The 17,134-nt window shown below is 35.7% G+C and overlaps 1 protein-coding gene across 2 annotated transcripts in view; it reads left to right on the forward strand.

Annotated features, from left to right (window-relative positions):
• Positions 1–15,326, forward strand: part of LOC150104400 (protocadherin Fat 4-like) — a 345,892-nt gene extending 330,566 nt beyond the window's left edge. For both annotated transcript variants that reach the window (XM_090396350.1, XM_090396351.1), the window contains 3 exons: positions 6,593–6,751; positions 9,598–9,777; positions 14,788–15,326. In XM_090396350.1, the coding sequence (XP_090252476.1) occupies positions 6,593–6,751; positions 9,598–9,777; positions 14,788–14,863 (415 nt within the window). In that variant the 3' untranslated portion in view covers positions 14,864–15,326. The remainder of the gene's footprint in view (positions 1–6,592; positions 6,752–9,597; positions 9,778–14,787) is intronic.
• Positions 15,327–17,134: the final 1,808 nt, after the last annotated feature.

Below are 17,134 nucleotides of genomic sequence, written 5' to 3' on the forward strand. Positions count from 1 at the left end.
ACGATTTTCGTTCTCGGTAAAATAATAATTGAGCGAAGTGAGCTTAATCTAATAATTTTTATTATGTCATGCCGGCGTTACCTATTTATTATGGGATGTGATAGAAAATTATATAAATGTGACCCGCTTCATGAGGTTTCTCACTTCTGAAATAATTTTTAGCCGTCATAGACTTAAATATTGGTAAAATGAACGAGGCAGCTGCTTCTGATGTATAGTACACGACTTGTATGCAAACTTACTTTGCTCTAATGCCCCTGTGACTGCCACTCGTTTACAGCTGGGAAGAATAGAAATAATAATAAAGAATAGCGCTTCATCTTCTCTCAGTAGACATCTATTTTCTTCAAGGGCAGTATCGATCTTACTGAGTAAATGCAGTCGTTATTATTATTTATTTGTTTTTTGTGATAAGTTTTTAAAAGAAATGATTGTTTTAGGTATTAATATGTGGAGAAGCAAATCAAAATTTAAAAAAATAACGAGATTTATTGTTCCGATTCAGACTTCACTGTTTGATTATTCATCAAGGAGGAGTGATTTTTGTATATGATATGCTTTCGAATAACAGAAGCTCAGAGCACGATGCATGCAAGCAGAGACATTCACATGATAGATTTGCAACGGCCAGTGCAATAGGAAGGTGGCATGCAATGATCGTATACGGTCTCTAGATCATTTTCGGAGCCTTTAGCCAACCCACGGCACCTGATCACAAACTGAAGTTTCTGATCATTCCTGAATTCGTTATTAGAAAACATAGTTCTGAAATTAAAGATTACTTAATAAATTTTTTACGAAGAAAAAAGCTCTCGAAGAAAACTGAGATCAGCAGATAAGCCTTTAAGTCCTTGTTATGATAAATTATTGTAATATTAAAATAGAAGTATACAGTGGTGCTTTGGTTAACAACGGCCTCAGATAACGACGTACTTGGTTAACGACGAGTGACTGTAAGAAAAAATCTCTTGGTTAACGACTCTCGATTATGTGAACCTCTATCCGATCTAAAAAACCGGAATTTTCCGATCGCACTCAGCCACGCGCGGGAAGACATTGTCGAATAGAGAACAGCCACGTGGCATAGCTGTGAAGGTCAGATATGTTTGACCCATCATAGGCAGCTGTTTACGTTTTCCGTTTATTGTTTCTTTTCTTGTAGTGTGCTGTGCTTTATTTTAAAATTTGTGGTTATAAATGCGTTTTATGATGAAAATGAGTATTTAAGCATTTATTTTTTATGTGTTGGTTCATATAGACAATAAATCGGCGAGTGCGTGTCACTGTTCGTTCGCCATCAAAAGGCAAAATCAAATCTCACATGTATAATAATCGTTGTGTATATATATATATATATATATATATATATATATATATATATATATATATATAAGCTCCTAATCAGTATATGTTAAGGTAAGTGCTGTCACCTTACAAGCAAAATGCACTAAGTCAAAAAGTGCACGTTTCGAATTTAACTGATAATTTTTATTTCAAAAAGTTTTTATTTTTTTTAACTTTTACTTTTATTTTCAGGTGACGATATGTTTTTGTATCCCTCGTCTTAGTGTTGTACAATTTGTAATAATACAGTATTTTGCGTATCTTTTTTTATAGAGTGACTTTTTTTACCGTGTGACAAAATGGGTGCAAAAAAGAAAGCTAGTGAGGGAAAAAAACAGAAACATTTTCTCTATTGAGCAGAAGAAAAAAATAATAGCAAAACATCATGAAGGTGTGAAAGTTATGCAGCTAGCTCGAATATATGAAACCAGTCATTCTACAATATCAACCATTTTGGCTAAGAAAGAAGAATATATGGTAGCTAAAGTTGCTAAGGGAACTTAAAGGTTGAATGTCAGAGGGCTTCTTTTTGAGCAAATGGAAAATCTATTACTAATTTGGATCAAAGAAAGAAATGGCTGGCGATACTACATCTCAAAATGCAATCTGTCAGAAAGCTAAACAGATTTATCAAGATTTGAAAAAGAAGACTTCGGGATCAAGTTCTGAGGTAGATGATGATGATTTCAAAGGTAGCAGAGGTTGGCTTGACAACTTTAAAAAAAGAACAGGAATTCATAGTGTGGTCAGACACAGAGAAGCAGCTAGTGCTCACAAATCAGCAGCAGATAAATTTGTCAATAGCTTTACAAAAATTATAGAAGGAGAATACCTACCTCAACAAGTCTTCAATTGTGATGAGACTGGGTTATTTTGGAAGAAAATGCCCAACAAGACATTTATCATAAAATAAGAGAAAACACTTTCTAGGCATAAACCAATGAATGATTGGTTAACATTGCTTTTAGCAGCAAATGCAAGTGGAGACTGCAAGGTAAAACCAATGTTAATCTACCATTCAGAGAATCCCCGAGCATTCATAAAGTTCAATGTCTCTAAATCCAATCTCAGTGTTTTGTGGAAGTCTAACAGCAAAGCCTGGGTCACAAGAATAGAATTTAGAGACTGGATTCGCGAAGTGTTTGGACCAACTGTCAAAGCCTATCTTGAGCAAAACAATCTGCCTCTAAAAGCCATTTTAACCTTGGATAACGCACCTGGCCATCCAACGGGCATACAAGAAGAGCTACCAGAGGAATTAGGTTTTATCAAGGTGATTTTTTCCTCCCAAGACTGACTCTCTGATTCAACCTATGGATCAGCTGACAATTGCAAATTTTAAAAAACTTTACACAAGGGCACTTTTTACCAGGTGCTTTGAAATGTGTGAGGCTACTAACATAACGCTAAGAAAATTTTGGAAGGAAGACTTCAACATTGTCATAGCAATTAGGCTAATTGTAAAGGCTTGGCAAGAAGTAACAATGAAATGCCTCAAAGCATGGAGGAAACTGTCCTTCCTTTGGTAATGAAGAAACTTCAGATGGACACAAATTGGTAAAGGATATTGTGTCAACTGCTCATGATCTTAACTTGGAAGAAGATGTTGAAGAATTATTGGAGATGCATGACCGAGAACTGACTACTGACGAGCCAAAAGAACACTTTTCAAGCAGCAATGTGAAGAAATGGAAATTTCATCTGAAGATGAGGATGGAGAGAAAGAAGAAATTACGACTGCTGAAATCTAAAAGGTTTTGGCAAAGTGGGAGGAAGTTCAAAATATTGCTATGAAATGAAATGAAATCCAAACAAATCTGAGGTTATACAGAACTGCAGATCTATTTCATCAAAAGTCCATGCAGTTTTCAGAAACATTTTAAAAAAGAGGCAGAAGCAAACAATCCTAGACCTGTTTTTTACAGGTCCATTTGTCAAAAAACTCCAAAGTGAGCCCAATTGTTTTTCTGGTGAAGATTGATAATTAAAAACTGTTTTCACGAACAATTCATTTTATTAATGTTAATTTTTTTTGTAGCAAATACATATACTGTATAATAAATAAATGATATTTACCATATTTTTATGACATTTTAAATGAGTTTCGTCTGCATTTTAATATGTACTATGGTTGTGGGGAGGATCCGGAACAAATTAATCGATTTTCAATTAAATCTTATGGATAACGACGGTAAGCCAGGAACGGATTACCGTCGTCAACCAAGGCACCACTGTATTTCCATAAAGTTGTATGGATTCAGTGATGCTATAAATTGTTAATGCAATCATACATTTAAATACAAATAATTATCATGAGGAGGGGGGGCCTCGGATGATAAAATTAATTTGTTATTGGTCATCAAATTTTAAGCCCATTGTATCCAAATGGTTATAATATTCGGCGGCTCTGTGTTTACGGAGTTCCGTCGGAGATAATAGGTGGGTGTGGCGTAATGCTTTCGATATCAGCTAATCTACTACTCGAGAACATCTGTAAATGCAGTAAAATGCTCAGCACTACTTCCCTGCTATCTATATTTGGGGCAAATTGGCATAGTAAATATTCTTTTCAATTTGAGAAAGGGGGGGGGGGCTGAGCAATAGTTATCAGCGCCGCGCACTCTAAAGGCCAGTTATAGAAGGAAGAAACACTTAAGCAGGTTTACCCAATAACGTCTGATAATAATGCCTATCAGATCGCAGAAGGAATTAAAGTGTTAATTTGCTTTAATTTTGGTTTCCGTTCTGTCACACCGATAGAAAAAGCAATCCCCCCTTCTTCTTTCTGTTTATTGGAACAGTTACATATAGGTAGCTATATATGTCTCTGAGTTATTTTCAATTTTATTTACTTTTCATTCTTGCAATATAATTTTTGATATTGTTTGCACTGCAATCGAAAGACAGATCATAAATCTGATTGAAAATGGCCATCGAATTTTTGAGAAAAAAAAAACCTCTTTAAGGATTATTAAATAAAGAAACAGATTCTTATTTTTAATATTGCTTTGACTAATTATGGAAGATTTAGAAGACGTCATTTTCATTTATTCTGCATTGGAAGCTCATCGCTATTACGTTAATGCACCCACCGCCTCTCTGTAAGAACAACGTGATTATGCCACACGGAAAGAAATTTCCAAATTAATTTCAGAGAATCTAAAGACTGTTACAGCCAAATTTAAGAAACGCCACAGAAATTAAATTAAAGGATAATTTATTTTCTGAAGTCATTAAAGACCAGAATAAATACAATTAACAAAACTCCTTAAACAAATATAACATGTTTAGAAATTTTACTACACACACACACGTTTCAGTATTGTTCTCTCTCTCGTCTCTAATAAGTGAATAATAAAATTCTTCATGACACATCCGTGAAAACGAAATGCGTATTACGAGGAAGGCCATGTGGTACCTTCACCTGCTAAATGATGTTTGAGGTAATTTGGAAGCAAGCTGAGCTAGCCAGCCTCCCACTCTCCCGCCACATGTTCCAGAAGAAAGGGAAGAGCTAGCATTCATTTCAGAGAGAGCATATTGTTATTTTATTGAGAGCTGTAAATGTTATTCAATTTAATTATTTCATTCTTTTTCTCCTGATCCCAAATATTTAAACTGTGCAGGCTTTAGTTTTGATGTGCTCCATTTGCGCATGTCACAAGTTCACAGAACGAAGATTTTAATCTTGCCAAGTAAGCTCTATAAAACGGACATAAAAATACAATTTCTATTCTTCTGCGCCGTTCTGCATTCTTTCCAACGACGAAGAATGAACGGTGGAAGATCCGAAACGCGACGTTAGAATTTGCTGTGATTATTTTTAACTCATCTTGCTGTAGCGAACATGTTGGTTAAGTATATGCTTAACCGAATTCAATTACGATGTCGATTTTAATAAGCGATACCACAAAATCATTTACATTATTATTTCTGCAGATATACAGCAAAGTGCGGAAGTGAGTACTAGCACAACACAGAATAATAAAGAAATAATTCTACAGCGTTAAACATAATAAAGGAAAGAGATAAGAGAAAAAGACAAATTAACTCGAGAGAGAGCTTTAATGGCATAATATTTTAAATGGGATGAAGAAAATGTGGCTGCTTGGGCATCACTTTCAAAAAATCAAAGCGATTTAAGTTGTGTAAGAAGCGCAAGCAAAACATAATTTATGAAAAATAAAATGATCAAGAACTGAAGTGTTTTGGGCTGCTGAAATGAATTAGTTTGCTGGTAGGATAAGATCTGAGCATTTTATATTAGACAAATATAGTGTTGCTGATTGGATGATAAAGTTTCTATTTGAAGCTTCCTGTAAACACTTAAGAGATTCTAAAGTGGAAATGAAAGGAAAAATTTAATTTAGAAGCAATAAAATACAAAATAAAGAGCGAAACAGTTACATGTTCTGGGTCGGATTAATAGTTGGAAATATTTTTTGAATATAACTGAAAGTCATATGAGATTTAATAATAACGATTCAAGCGATGAACTTCTTCGCTTAGAATTAAAAAAACAAATAGACGCATTTCATCTTTATATCTGTGTAGGAAAAAATAAACGAATGGCTTTCATTGAAATATGTATTTTGCCGAGTTCACTCGAAAAGATATTTCCTAAGTAAGAGGTGTCTACACATCGCATTGGACGATTTATAAACTGAGTATTTTACAAGAAAATTAGAAACGTTATATTGGATATGCATAACCTTGTTGAATTAAGAATCTGAGGTGATACGTAGTTTCTATACCATTGATATATTTCTGTTTATGTCGACTGCATCCATTATTATAGTAATTCTCTTTGAATGACCACGTTATGGTTTGTAATATCTGTTCTCATACGAATGTTGATTATGGTAGTGGCATAAAGAAAGACAAATGTGGTGTATGTTCTAGCAGGTAAAACTATTCATCGATTTAATCATTCGAACATCTCCATGACAGCATTCACATCTCACAGATCCCTCTGAAGGTCTTTGATTAGCACATCAGGAGCAGTAGAGAAAGTCACTTGCGAATAGAACGGATTAGGGGAAAAACACCCATAACATAAGAAGCATTTATTTGGAGGAAATGTAAAATATTATATCGCGGAAATAGTTCGTGTACCAAAATTACTAGTTTTCGACACCCAAGGAACGCAAAAACTTCTGAGAATTTTTATAAGCAGGCTTGAATTGTGAGATTTGAATCCGTTCGCTGCGTTCTAATATCTTTAAAACATTGAATTTCTTTCACACAGGAAACACAGGAAGCGTCACACTTCTTGGGAACAGCAAAGACTCTACAATATCAAGAATCCATTGATGGCAAAGACCGTCGGTAATCCCTATGGAAGTCGGACGCCAAACGGATCTGTCGGCCACATTAAATCTGCCTACGCAAATGGAGACATGAATCTGTAAGTAGCTCGTGCAGCAATAAGTTTCATATGTTTTTCTAAGAATTAAGGTACAGTGTAAAAAATACACCCACGATTGCGTATCTCCTAAGGTGGACGTCATTTACTATTGAAGAATAAGAAAAAAAAATATTGTTTTTTAAAGTTTCGTAAAACTCTTTTCCAGCATAAAAAGTCGTGAATTGCAATGTGAAGCTTAATTTACAGCGAACAACTTCTTATTCTTCTACGTCCTCTGTATTCCAGTTAATTCTGATTCGTCAGTTTTTATCCTCGTTACATCAGAGAAATTAAAGTTAGAAAAGTAAGTTTGGAATAAATTAGTTGGTGGCAAATTTTTTCATTACGAAAAGTGTTAATTACGAAACGGATGTCCCCAGAACTTATCGTTTCGCGAACAAGGTGGCACATTCGCAGATGTCTCCATTTTGATTACGCAGTAGAATCGCATCTTGTGTAATGCTGCAAAAATCCCATTAAGTTGGTTCCCATAGAATTTCTGTGGAGTTTGCCTCTGTTTCCTCCCAAGGATTTATTTTCAATTTGTTTTAAATGACATCTCCATTACTTTAGCGTCGTCTCTATGGTTACTATGACAACCGGTTTCTTGTGATGATCTTCTTATTTTATCTCAATGAAATCTAGAGAGAGAGAGAAATCACGTGTCATTCACAGAACAACGCAGATTTATGTAAGCCCTTACTAAAATCCCTCATACATCATTTTCTTTTGTAACACATCCTCAAACAGAAACATCGCATCAGCATCATCAATTAATTATCCTAATGTGGATAAGTCCAAGTACTTTTAGTTTTTTGTTTTTTTTAACCTAAAACTAAATGCTTTTATTAACTAGAAACCGCTTGAATTTCTATCTTTTCTCATTTAATTAAATCGATGTTTTAATTTGCGTGTGTGCGTGTTTTATTTTTATGTTTTGCTTTCGTGCGATTATTCCAACTTCAGTCAATCAGCCAAAAAAACAGGAGCTGTATGTCAAAGACAAAATTACTAGTTTTAAAATACGTTGCTCAAGGAACACGAAAACTTTTGAGATAATTTCTGATGGGTGCCCCATTCCGAGTGAAACCAGCAAAGGCTATTAGCATGCCTATTGCCAAAGCGTATTTTTTGCCCAACATTTGATCTTGGTGATAACTTTACTTTCTTGAAATTTTATTTCGGTTTTTTTTTTTTTTACTATTTGTTTCAGGTTTTTGTTTTCATCACTTTTAACGTGTTTTCAGATCGCATGCACGTGTTGTTAATGCAATACCTATCAGCAGTCAGTTCTACGTTATTTGTAATGATACCATTGTACGTAATTTCAGGATTGCCGAAATTATTCCCGAAGTAAAAAGAAACCTGGTTACTTCCAATCTTGGCAGGCTAAAGTGATAATTCCTCTTTACCGATAGCAATGATTATAATTTAAAACGCCATCTCCTGTCATATAAAATCACGTAAAAAACATGGAAAGAAGTAAAAGTATTTCATATTCTAGATATTTATTCTTGCCCCAAAACTATTCGCATGTATTCCTATCCCCAAAATCTTAGGGAGATATGCAAAGCAAAAAAATAAATAAGTAAAATAAACGAATGCGTTAATATAGTCACGTGAAATTATGCCAAACAACTTAGTTTTCAATTTTTCCGTTTTCTGAGGAACGAGTCGAAGGTAGAATTTTTCGACGCAACTTGCTGTCCATATTATACGAACCAACATCTAAAAAGCACAAAACGTATTCCTCACGTTCTAGAAGGGAGTCGAACTTGTACGTATATAACCAAAAGTGCATACTCTTCTACTGGGCTGCAATTGCGCCCTTGATGTGCATTTCACATCCGTTCATCTCGACAAGTTAATGATTCACACCGATTATTCCAAAACAATTAAATAGAACATTGGGAAAACTTCGAATCCTGACTGTTTACATTTAAAAGCAATGTTAAAAATGAAAATGCTGGCAACGTGAAGTTACTGTATTTACTGTTGTTTCTATAGTAATAGACGTTACTTCACTTAGTATCACGTGACGTGAATGAGACAAATTTAGTGGTCATTTACCACTTAGCATGGAGGGAAAAAAAACGTGAATTCTTCACTGATAGACAGTTTTCAGCATTGCGAATTCTAATCACAAACTTCATCAGAAACAATTCTTAATTCTTACTGATGAATAATTTATATTAACTCCCTTAAAATCTTCTCCGAGAAAGCCAAGGGAATTACTAACATCTCCTCCTTATTGTATGTTGCTAATGACACACTTTGTGCTACTTTACAAGTGAATAACTCTCGACCCAAAGTGTTTTCGATAGGTTTGTAATGACACCTAATTACGTCCTTGCAACTGAGAAGAACACACCGACATGCAGAAGCGCATGCTGTCCCTATCGTCTACGAACAGAATACCAATGTTGTTTCCACCACTTCAAATAATTTATTTCATTCTTTCTTTCACTTAGAAGCATCGCCGTATACAAAAGATCTAAATGACCACCCACGTGGATGGCATCATAATGAGTAGTTTTATAAATTTGTCAAAATTGCTCCATACATTTATTCCAGCCTACACATTGGCAATAATTATTTTGTGAAACATCTTTTGACATCAGAATACAAAATGCGGCAAGATTATCGATCTACGAAAGAGACGCAACTTTGCTAATTGTGCTGTCTGTTCCGAGATCAAAGAGATTTCAACGTGGCTTGCGTTTTAATCATTCTCAGGTGAAGGTTAGATTTTTTTAAATCTTATGTCAGAAACACCTAAAATTTCTGTTAACTTAAAATAGTCAATCGTTCTATTCAATGATGTTTCTTTACTTTTTTTTTAATAGCGGAGATTATTCTGACAGCTTGGGAGATGACCAGTCAATGAAGAGAAATAATCGACGCTCACGTCAGCAAGTTCCACCTGACGGGGCGTCTTCATTAAATCCTTCGAGAAGTCCTCAGTTTGAAAGATATAATAAAAACGAAACGCAATGGGCGGACGTCAAAGATGGAGCAGACTCCATGTAAGTAGGAAAAAAGTCTTGGTTTCTGCATTTTTTTACTAAAAAAAAGAAAGCAAATATTTCTATTTCTAAATAAATTTTAAACTGAATAAACAAACAAAATAATTTTAAAAGACTCCAAGTGAATAAAGCAGAAAGGAATATAACATACGCACAGATCTGATAGATGGCGCTAGCAGTGCTGTTCTTCTCTCAACCAAAATAATAAAGTTCCTTGCTTAGAACAATCCGATCGCCTCGTAAATTGCTTGGTATTTCTTTTTCTTCACGACTGGGTTTATGTAAAAAAAAAAAGAAAAGAAAAGAAAAAAAAGTAATAAATTCTAACACTTGTGCAGGGGCTAAAAAATCATTTTTCGGTTAAATAATCTACGTATAGGAAGAATGCAAATCACAATATCTACCGGTGAAAGGACAGATTTAATTATTGCTTGTTTCGATACTGTAAGCCCGCAATTATGAATATATACCCAAACTTCCTAATTAATTTGGGGATATATTTGATATTCCTTTTTTTTTTTTTTACACTACGCCTCAAAGGGAAAATAAAAAAGCGTCAATGAAAACATGCGTATTACGTCGTAAGTCAGGAAATGACCGAAAGACGGAGTTTTTATGAGAGCACTGGCTGGTGAGTGAGCAAACATAAGTGTATGGTTAAAATGTTTGCGTCAGAAGCCTTTGTTACAACCAGACAGAAAATACATCTTTATTGAACAATAAATTACACGATAACCACAGTAATTAACTTTAGTGAAATGAAAGTACAGATATTTTGTACTGAAGATAGCAATACATCATCAGTGCGTAGAAACAAATCAAAGAAACGGGAATACAAAGTATATACAGAAGTCGGTGAATTTTCAGTTAAAAACTGTTGCCGCGTGCTAGAAATTAATATTAATAAATAATATTATTAAAAACTATTTTTGCTTGTTGCATAAAATAAGAATCCCCCAAACTTTTGGGAGAGAGAGAGAGAGGGACAATCGTTCCGATTCAGATTTGGCCGATGTAAAGGGGCTTCGCAACTATCTTTGAGAAGGAGTTCATATTTAAACGTGCTTCATCCCACTGGATACTGCGTTTAGTGTCTGTTTGTTTGTACTTTCATTTCATTAGAGTTAATTACGGTGGTTATCATGTAATTTATTGTTTATAGTCATGCCACAGGTACCTTTTTTCAAAGATTAGACATCTTTATTGAGTTTAATTGAGAAATAATAATACAACGACATAGAATTACCAACACTTAGTCAACAAGGAATCATGTTGTTTTAAGGATACTTGCGACATAAGACTGAATGATATAATCACGTAATCACAAGAAAGATATTTATTTAACCAAATATTTCGGTCTTGTATATTTTTTAAACTGTTCTTGTAATACCACCGACGATGGTCTGCTATTTCCAGACCGAAATATTTGGTTAAATAAATATCTTTCTTGTGATTACATCATTAAGGAATCATGTGTTTTCCACCCGTAACCAAACTGAAAACTTTTCTTTCTCTATCTCACACACACACCTGAGACCAAAGACGACTGCAGGAATAGACAAAAAAAGACCTTCTAACAAACATTTTGTACAACTAAATCCCATATTTCACACAGACATTATTCCTCAACAACTGACAATGGTAATAATTACTCCTATTTAAAAACATTCAAAAAGAAACTCTGAACCACAGAGCTATCTGACTTCAAAGTTATTTCTAAAATTTTTGAAAAAGTAACATATGCAAGACTACACAACTATGTATAAAAATTCAACATCAATACAGCTTCTAGAAAACAAAATACACCGCGTTATGGAAGAATATCATGGACACCATAAATAAAACTCTGGAAAAAAAAAATCGTTGTACTTTCTTAACCTAACAAATGCTTTTGACCCATTCGACCATGACATACTTCAGAACAATTTATATTAAGTCGAAATAAGAACACTTAACTACAGCGAGTTCCTAAACATCAGTCGATGCTTCTGAATTCTCTCAAACAGAACACAACTAACAAAAATAAGTACAAATCATAGCCAGGGTATACAGATAAAACATTAAGCACTATGTTATCACCTACCCTGTTCAACACAAATACCGACGGCATTCGCATCTTGGCTACATGAAGGCAAATATTATTATTACGTGACACCGCCAGGAATCCAAAGACTCAGAGGAAGGGCACCTACTCTACAACTGTCTCCACCACCTCACAATCCACCAACTACAGCGAAATGCATCATCAACATGAACGCCATCTACTGCCCAATACCCCCACTAGTATTTTCAGAGACAATCACAAACATACATGGCGGGATTCGAACCCGCAGCCTTTTCGCTGGAGAGCAGATATGCTAACCACTCGGTCAACTAGGCCGGCAATACACAGACGCCGTCACATTAGTAACAATCCACACTTAGACAGCAATACTCTTTTCAAGAACAGCAAGACTTAAACGAAATACGTTTAGCACAATTCAGTTATAATAGACAGCACTAAAATGCAGGTGGTGTTCATGCAATTGTAGGTGTGACTGTGCAGCAGTCACACCTACAATTGCATGAACACCACCAACGACGACGACAACAGCTGCCACTGCCCCAAAATTACACCCGTAACACACGCTTTGAATACCTTGGCCTGTACATAGACTTTCACTTTAAGTAGACAAACCATGTGGAATGCCTACAACCCAAACTCCGAGTCAAAGCTTTTCCAAGAAAAGTACATACTTTTATCTCGTTAAAAAAAAGCCCTCATATCATGGAATTTGCATGTCAATACTTATATGTATTATAACATTATACGCAAACACTGCAAATCAAGCATCCAAAATTAGCAAAAAGTCACACAGAAAAACTTGTTCTATAGTTCTTTGGAGGCCTAATATGCACCAGCCGATATTTGAAATCCTTTCTGGTGATACAATTTTTTTCCCAGCCTGTAACTTTTCTCCACTGCTGGGGTAAAGGCCTCTTTCATGGTGACCCACTCCATCTTGGGAGAGTGTTTATTCACTTACCACTCCGCCAACCAGGCCGGTGGTGATACAATACTCAGTATTAAAAACCTGAAACACTAAGTAATGCTTCTAAGCAATTACTTCAACACCTATCATATCAACAAAGAACCAAACCGAGTAACATGGCTATTCCTTTCATAAAGCTTTCACACCCACGCTACTCAACATCCTGACAAAAAATTTAACATACAAACAATTACAGACCTGTGGAAGAACGGTTAGAAGGGCACCAAATTAAACTGTGTGTGCTGATCCCACTCATAAAGGTAATCCTAGCTTCGAAGTCGATGGATTTACACTTCCTCAACACGCCTTCATCTACTTATCCTTAATCCACTTAGCGCCGAACTCTGAACTGAACAGAAATTGCATAAATGCAAATAACTGAGTGATAATAATCGATCAAAAATACATTCAACAAGAGACGCATTATTTTAATTATGCAAACTGCAACATGTAAATTCACTGTTAATTATTACTATGAATATTTTCTGACTGCATATTAGAAACAGTTCGAACTAGAAAACAGCTAGGAACGTACGAACTACAAGTTAATACTGTGATTATTGTAAATAACTATAATAAATGAATTATGCTTTATATCAATTTATTAGTTATGCAAATTATAATACTACTTCATAATAATCTGTACTGAACCGCTTGTAAGAAAATCCAGCATCTTCGCCTAAATTTACAGGATATGCACGGAATTTAACTAAGAGATAAAGTGAGAAAAAAAAATTAAGTAATTATTATTATTATTATTCATGACACCTCCAAGGAGTCCAAAGACTCATCGCGGGAGGACACCTACTACACAACTGTTTCCACCACTACACTGAATCTCTACCAATCATCTCCATCAACGCCATCTACCGCCCAACACCACCACCACAACTAGTATTTTTTTTGTCTGGAAATTGCGTGTTTTTTTCCGGGAGAAAAAAACCCGCTACCTCCGTATGAGATCGGCTAACTTCGATTGAAAAAGTCCACATAAAGATTTCTCCCATCGCGACGAGAATCGAAGTTAGGCCTTTTCCAATCGAAGGGCGAAATGCACCGTCGTTCTTCCAGTTGAGTTAAGGATCCGAGTAGCGTTGGGTACTTTGGCTAGTTACCAACGAAGGCTTTGAAATGGTTCTGGTAATTACGGATTCACAAAGATACGGAGGAAATAGGGTGAAAATCAACGTCGTCATTCCCTAACAAGAAATCAGCTTGACGTCATTTGACATTGCGACATTTAATCTCCGATTGAACGAAGATCATGTTCGCCTTCTCCAAGAAGGGTAGTCAATTACTTGGTTTAATTTTCGTGAGCATCTCTCAGTGCTTCACTCCGATCTCTTTGTCGCTGCCTGAATTTGAAAATAAACGAGAAGGGGTGGAGAGTCTTTGGTTTAACAACGTTCTTTCATTCTTTAATAGTCTTGCGATCTCTTGACCATTTGTTGGTCGGATAATCGGGTATGCGTGATCCGATTCAACTCAATGGAACCGATTGATTTCATTATTTGTATGTAGTGCATTTTTTTTAAAAAAAATCGAAATTATCTTTCTGCTTGTAAATCAGTGATAACAGTAATTAGCTAAATATAAATTATTCACGGGTAGAGCTGCAGGCTTCTTGGAAAAATGGAGGGGGGAGGGTCATTCCCCTTCAGTTTTGTCTGCCAGAAATAAACAAATAGCATGATAAAAATAAAGTACCCAAGTATGATACCATTTTGGTATTGTGGTCATTCGGAAACGGAAATGGATATCATAAAAAGGAGATACAGATGCACCTCTAGATGACCCCCCTTAACAGGAGTCATACTTGATATTCCAATACATTCTCCATAAAAATAAGGGGAGTTGTGGAACTTAGGATGAACGACGTGTTCCTTGAACTAAATTACCTTATAATGACAGTTTAAATTATTCTTGACACATTAAAATGAAACTTAATTGGTAACTAATTTTTTCCCTTCATTTCCAGAATATCCGGTTACTCTCGAGGTACAGCGTTCACCAGTTGGTCCTCTCGCCGCAACAATCCAGTCACCGAACTTTAACTTGTTCGTGTTTCGGCGGAGAAGATCCGTATTGTAATGTAATGTGATGTGTTGTGCCGTATTCTTTGGCGATGAGAAGCAGCGTTTCTGAGAAAGGGGGGGGGGTAGAGAAGAGACAACTGACGAGTGCTCATCAGAGACGCTACGAGTGTCGAACACTTGATCGTGCTGCCACCAGAGCCAGGAACCCCGTGTACATGTCAGGAGAACCCTCACCACAGAGCCTTAAGGACAAATATTTATAGTTCTCTCGACCGAACTGAGTGCCTGCCGTGAATGTGCGAACCTACTCACCCAGAAGACTGCATTTGCTCACACACACTTGACCTTTAACCTTTTACCTCTACTAATTATTGCGACTGACGAAAATGGACCAATTAAATTAGGTTTAATTTTTATAATTCCTTGTATATGCCATGTAAATATATTACTTTGTAGTAATAATAAAGACATACTAAATGGAGGTTTGCATTGCCATGGACGTCTCTTTACGCTCTCGTCTGCACATGTTGTACGTGCAAAGGGCAACAAAGTGAAGGATTTCGTGCTTTGACCATTCCTCCTCCTATTGGCCATTGTCAGGTGAGTGCTACAAAGAACGAATAAGCATGATTTAGCCTTTACATGTTATGAATTATTATTTGGGATTGAAATACCTTTTCTTTTATTCAATGGTAAATTGAATGGCTTATTTTAAAGCAAAGTAACTTGCATCTCAATCATTTTGTATTACGATTATTCTAATTATGCTAAACGTTTCTTGTCGATAGACTTTAATATCAAGTATCCTTTGGGTATGATAACTGCGCTCTTAAGAATTCTGATAATTAAAACCAAATCGGGCCACACTAGTTTACAAGAAATTCATATACACCACATGAAGGTCATTTCAAAAGTTCTGCACACTAAATGCAATGTTAACACTCCATGTTAAATGAATCATTTAACAAAAGCCACATTAAGTCTTTCAATGTAATCTCTATTTTGCTGCACATTTGGGTGAGCTCTGTATGCTGTCAGCGAACCAGTTTGATGTGAGGGAGGCAGTGAGAGAGGAAACTAGTTTCCACGAGGGGGGGGGGGTGCTTTCAGTTTAGGAAACCGATTCAAATTTGGTGGGTTGATGTGTTGTAGTAATTGACATCCACAAGATCACCTATTGCACGTGAAACGTAGCCACACACACATTCCACCAGGCTCAGACACATCCTCCGGTTTGAAGTCGTATTTCACGGAATAGGAACATGGAAAACCAGTACACGCACTTTTGACGCTGCCTCTCTCTCTTACACTTGACGTCAATGTAGAAATTATCATCATATTATCCCATTGACTGCGCCTGCGCGGTGTGCAGAAGTGCAGAATTTTTTCAATAACCTTCCCCCTCCTCATTCATATGAGAGCGCGTGGAACGATACTCGACAAAATGTTGCAATGCTGACAGTACAATTTGTTTTCAGAAAGAATTAGCTAAATATGGGCAAAAGGTGTTATAATCAGTATATCATTAGAAATAATATTGATATTTGCTTGTAGTAGGGACGGTTATCATAAATAATTATATTGTTTAAGGTGTTGGTTTTGTCAATCATAAATAAAAGTCGTCCTTAATTACTGTAAATTTGAAACGAGACGTTTTCGTATACTGGTCGGTGTTTGATGACCACCGAGCGTTGGCCCTGTCTTTAATTATTAGTATTAAATTTGATTATGGTTATTACAAAAGGTGGTCAGTTGATTAATATGCAACTGGCGCGCAGCTAAACATGGTCGTGTATTCATTAGCTCAGTTAATTATCGTGTCGTTGATTATTGATATTTGAATGTGTCCATAATTAGCACGCATAACATTGAAAGCCAGAGACGGTCTTTCCATATTTTGGTATTGGTTCCCGCATATTTTTTTTCAAAAAATATGAGTAAAAGGAAGAAAGGGATTTGTGCTCTGTCGATGTGAGCCAAGAAAGAAGGAAGCAATCTCGATACGGTTTTGCAGCACCATAACCCACGGTTTACCCCTGCTGCTGCTTTTTTTTTCTTTTTTTTTAAAAAAAAAAAAAATCCCCAGCACTTTTGAATTGGGTAATTCTTGGAGTTGAGACTAGTTACCATGCTAAATGAGTTAATATCTCCTAAAATAAAAACGCGATAGTGGAATCGATTGAAACAGACATAAAATAAGATATTTCAAACAGATCGTTTATTCTCTAAACCATCTATCTGGAATAAAAATCTCTTGACAGTTCTTCAGAAATCACTGCCTTTTGAGAA

The sequence above is a fragment of the Typopeltis vanoorti genome, chromosome 8, assembly GCF_054136105.1.
Source record: "Typopeltis vanoorti isolate ZY-2024b chromosome 8, IOZ_Tvanoo_1.0, whole genome shotgun sequence".
NCBI lineage: Eukaryota > Metazoa > Arthropoda > Arachnida > Uropygi > Thelyphonidae > Typopeltis > Typopeltis vanoorti.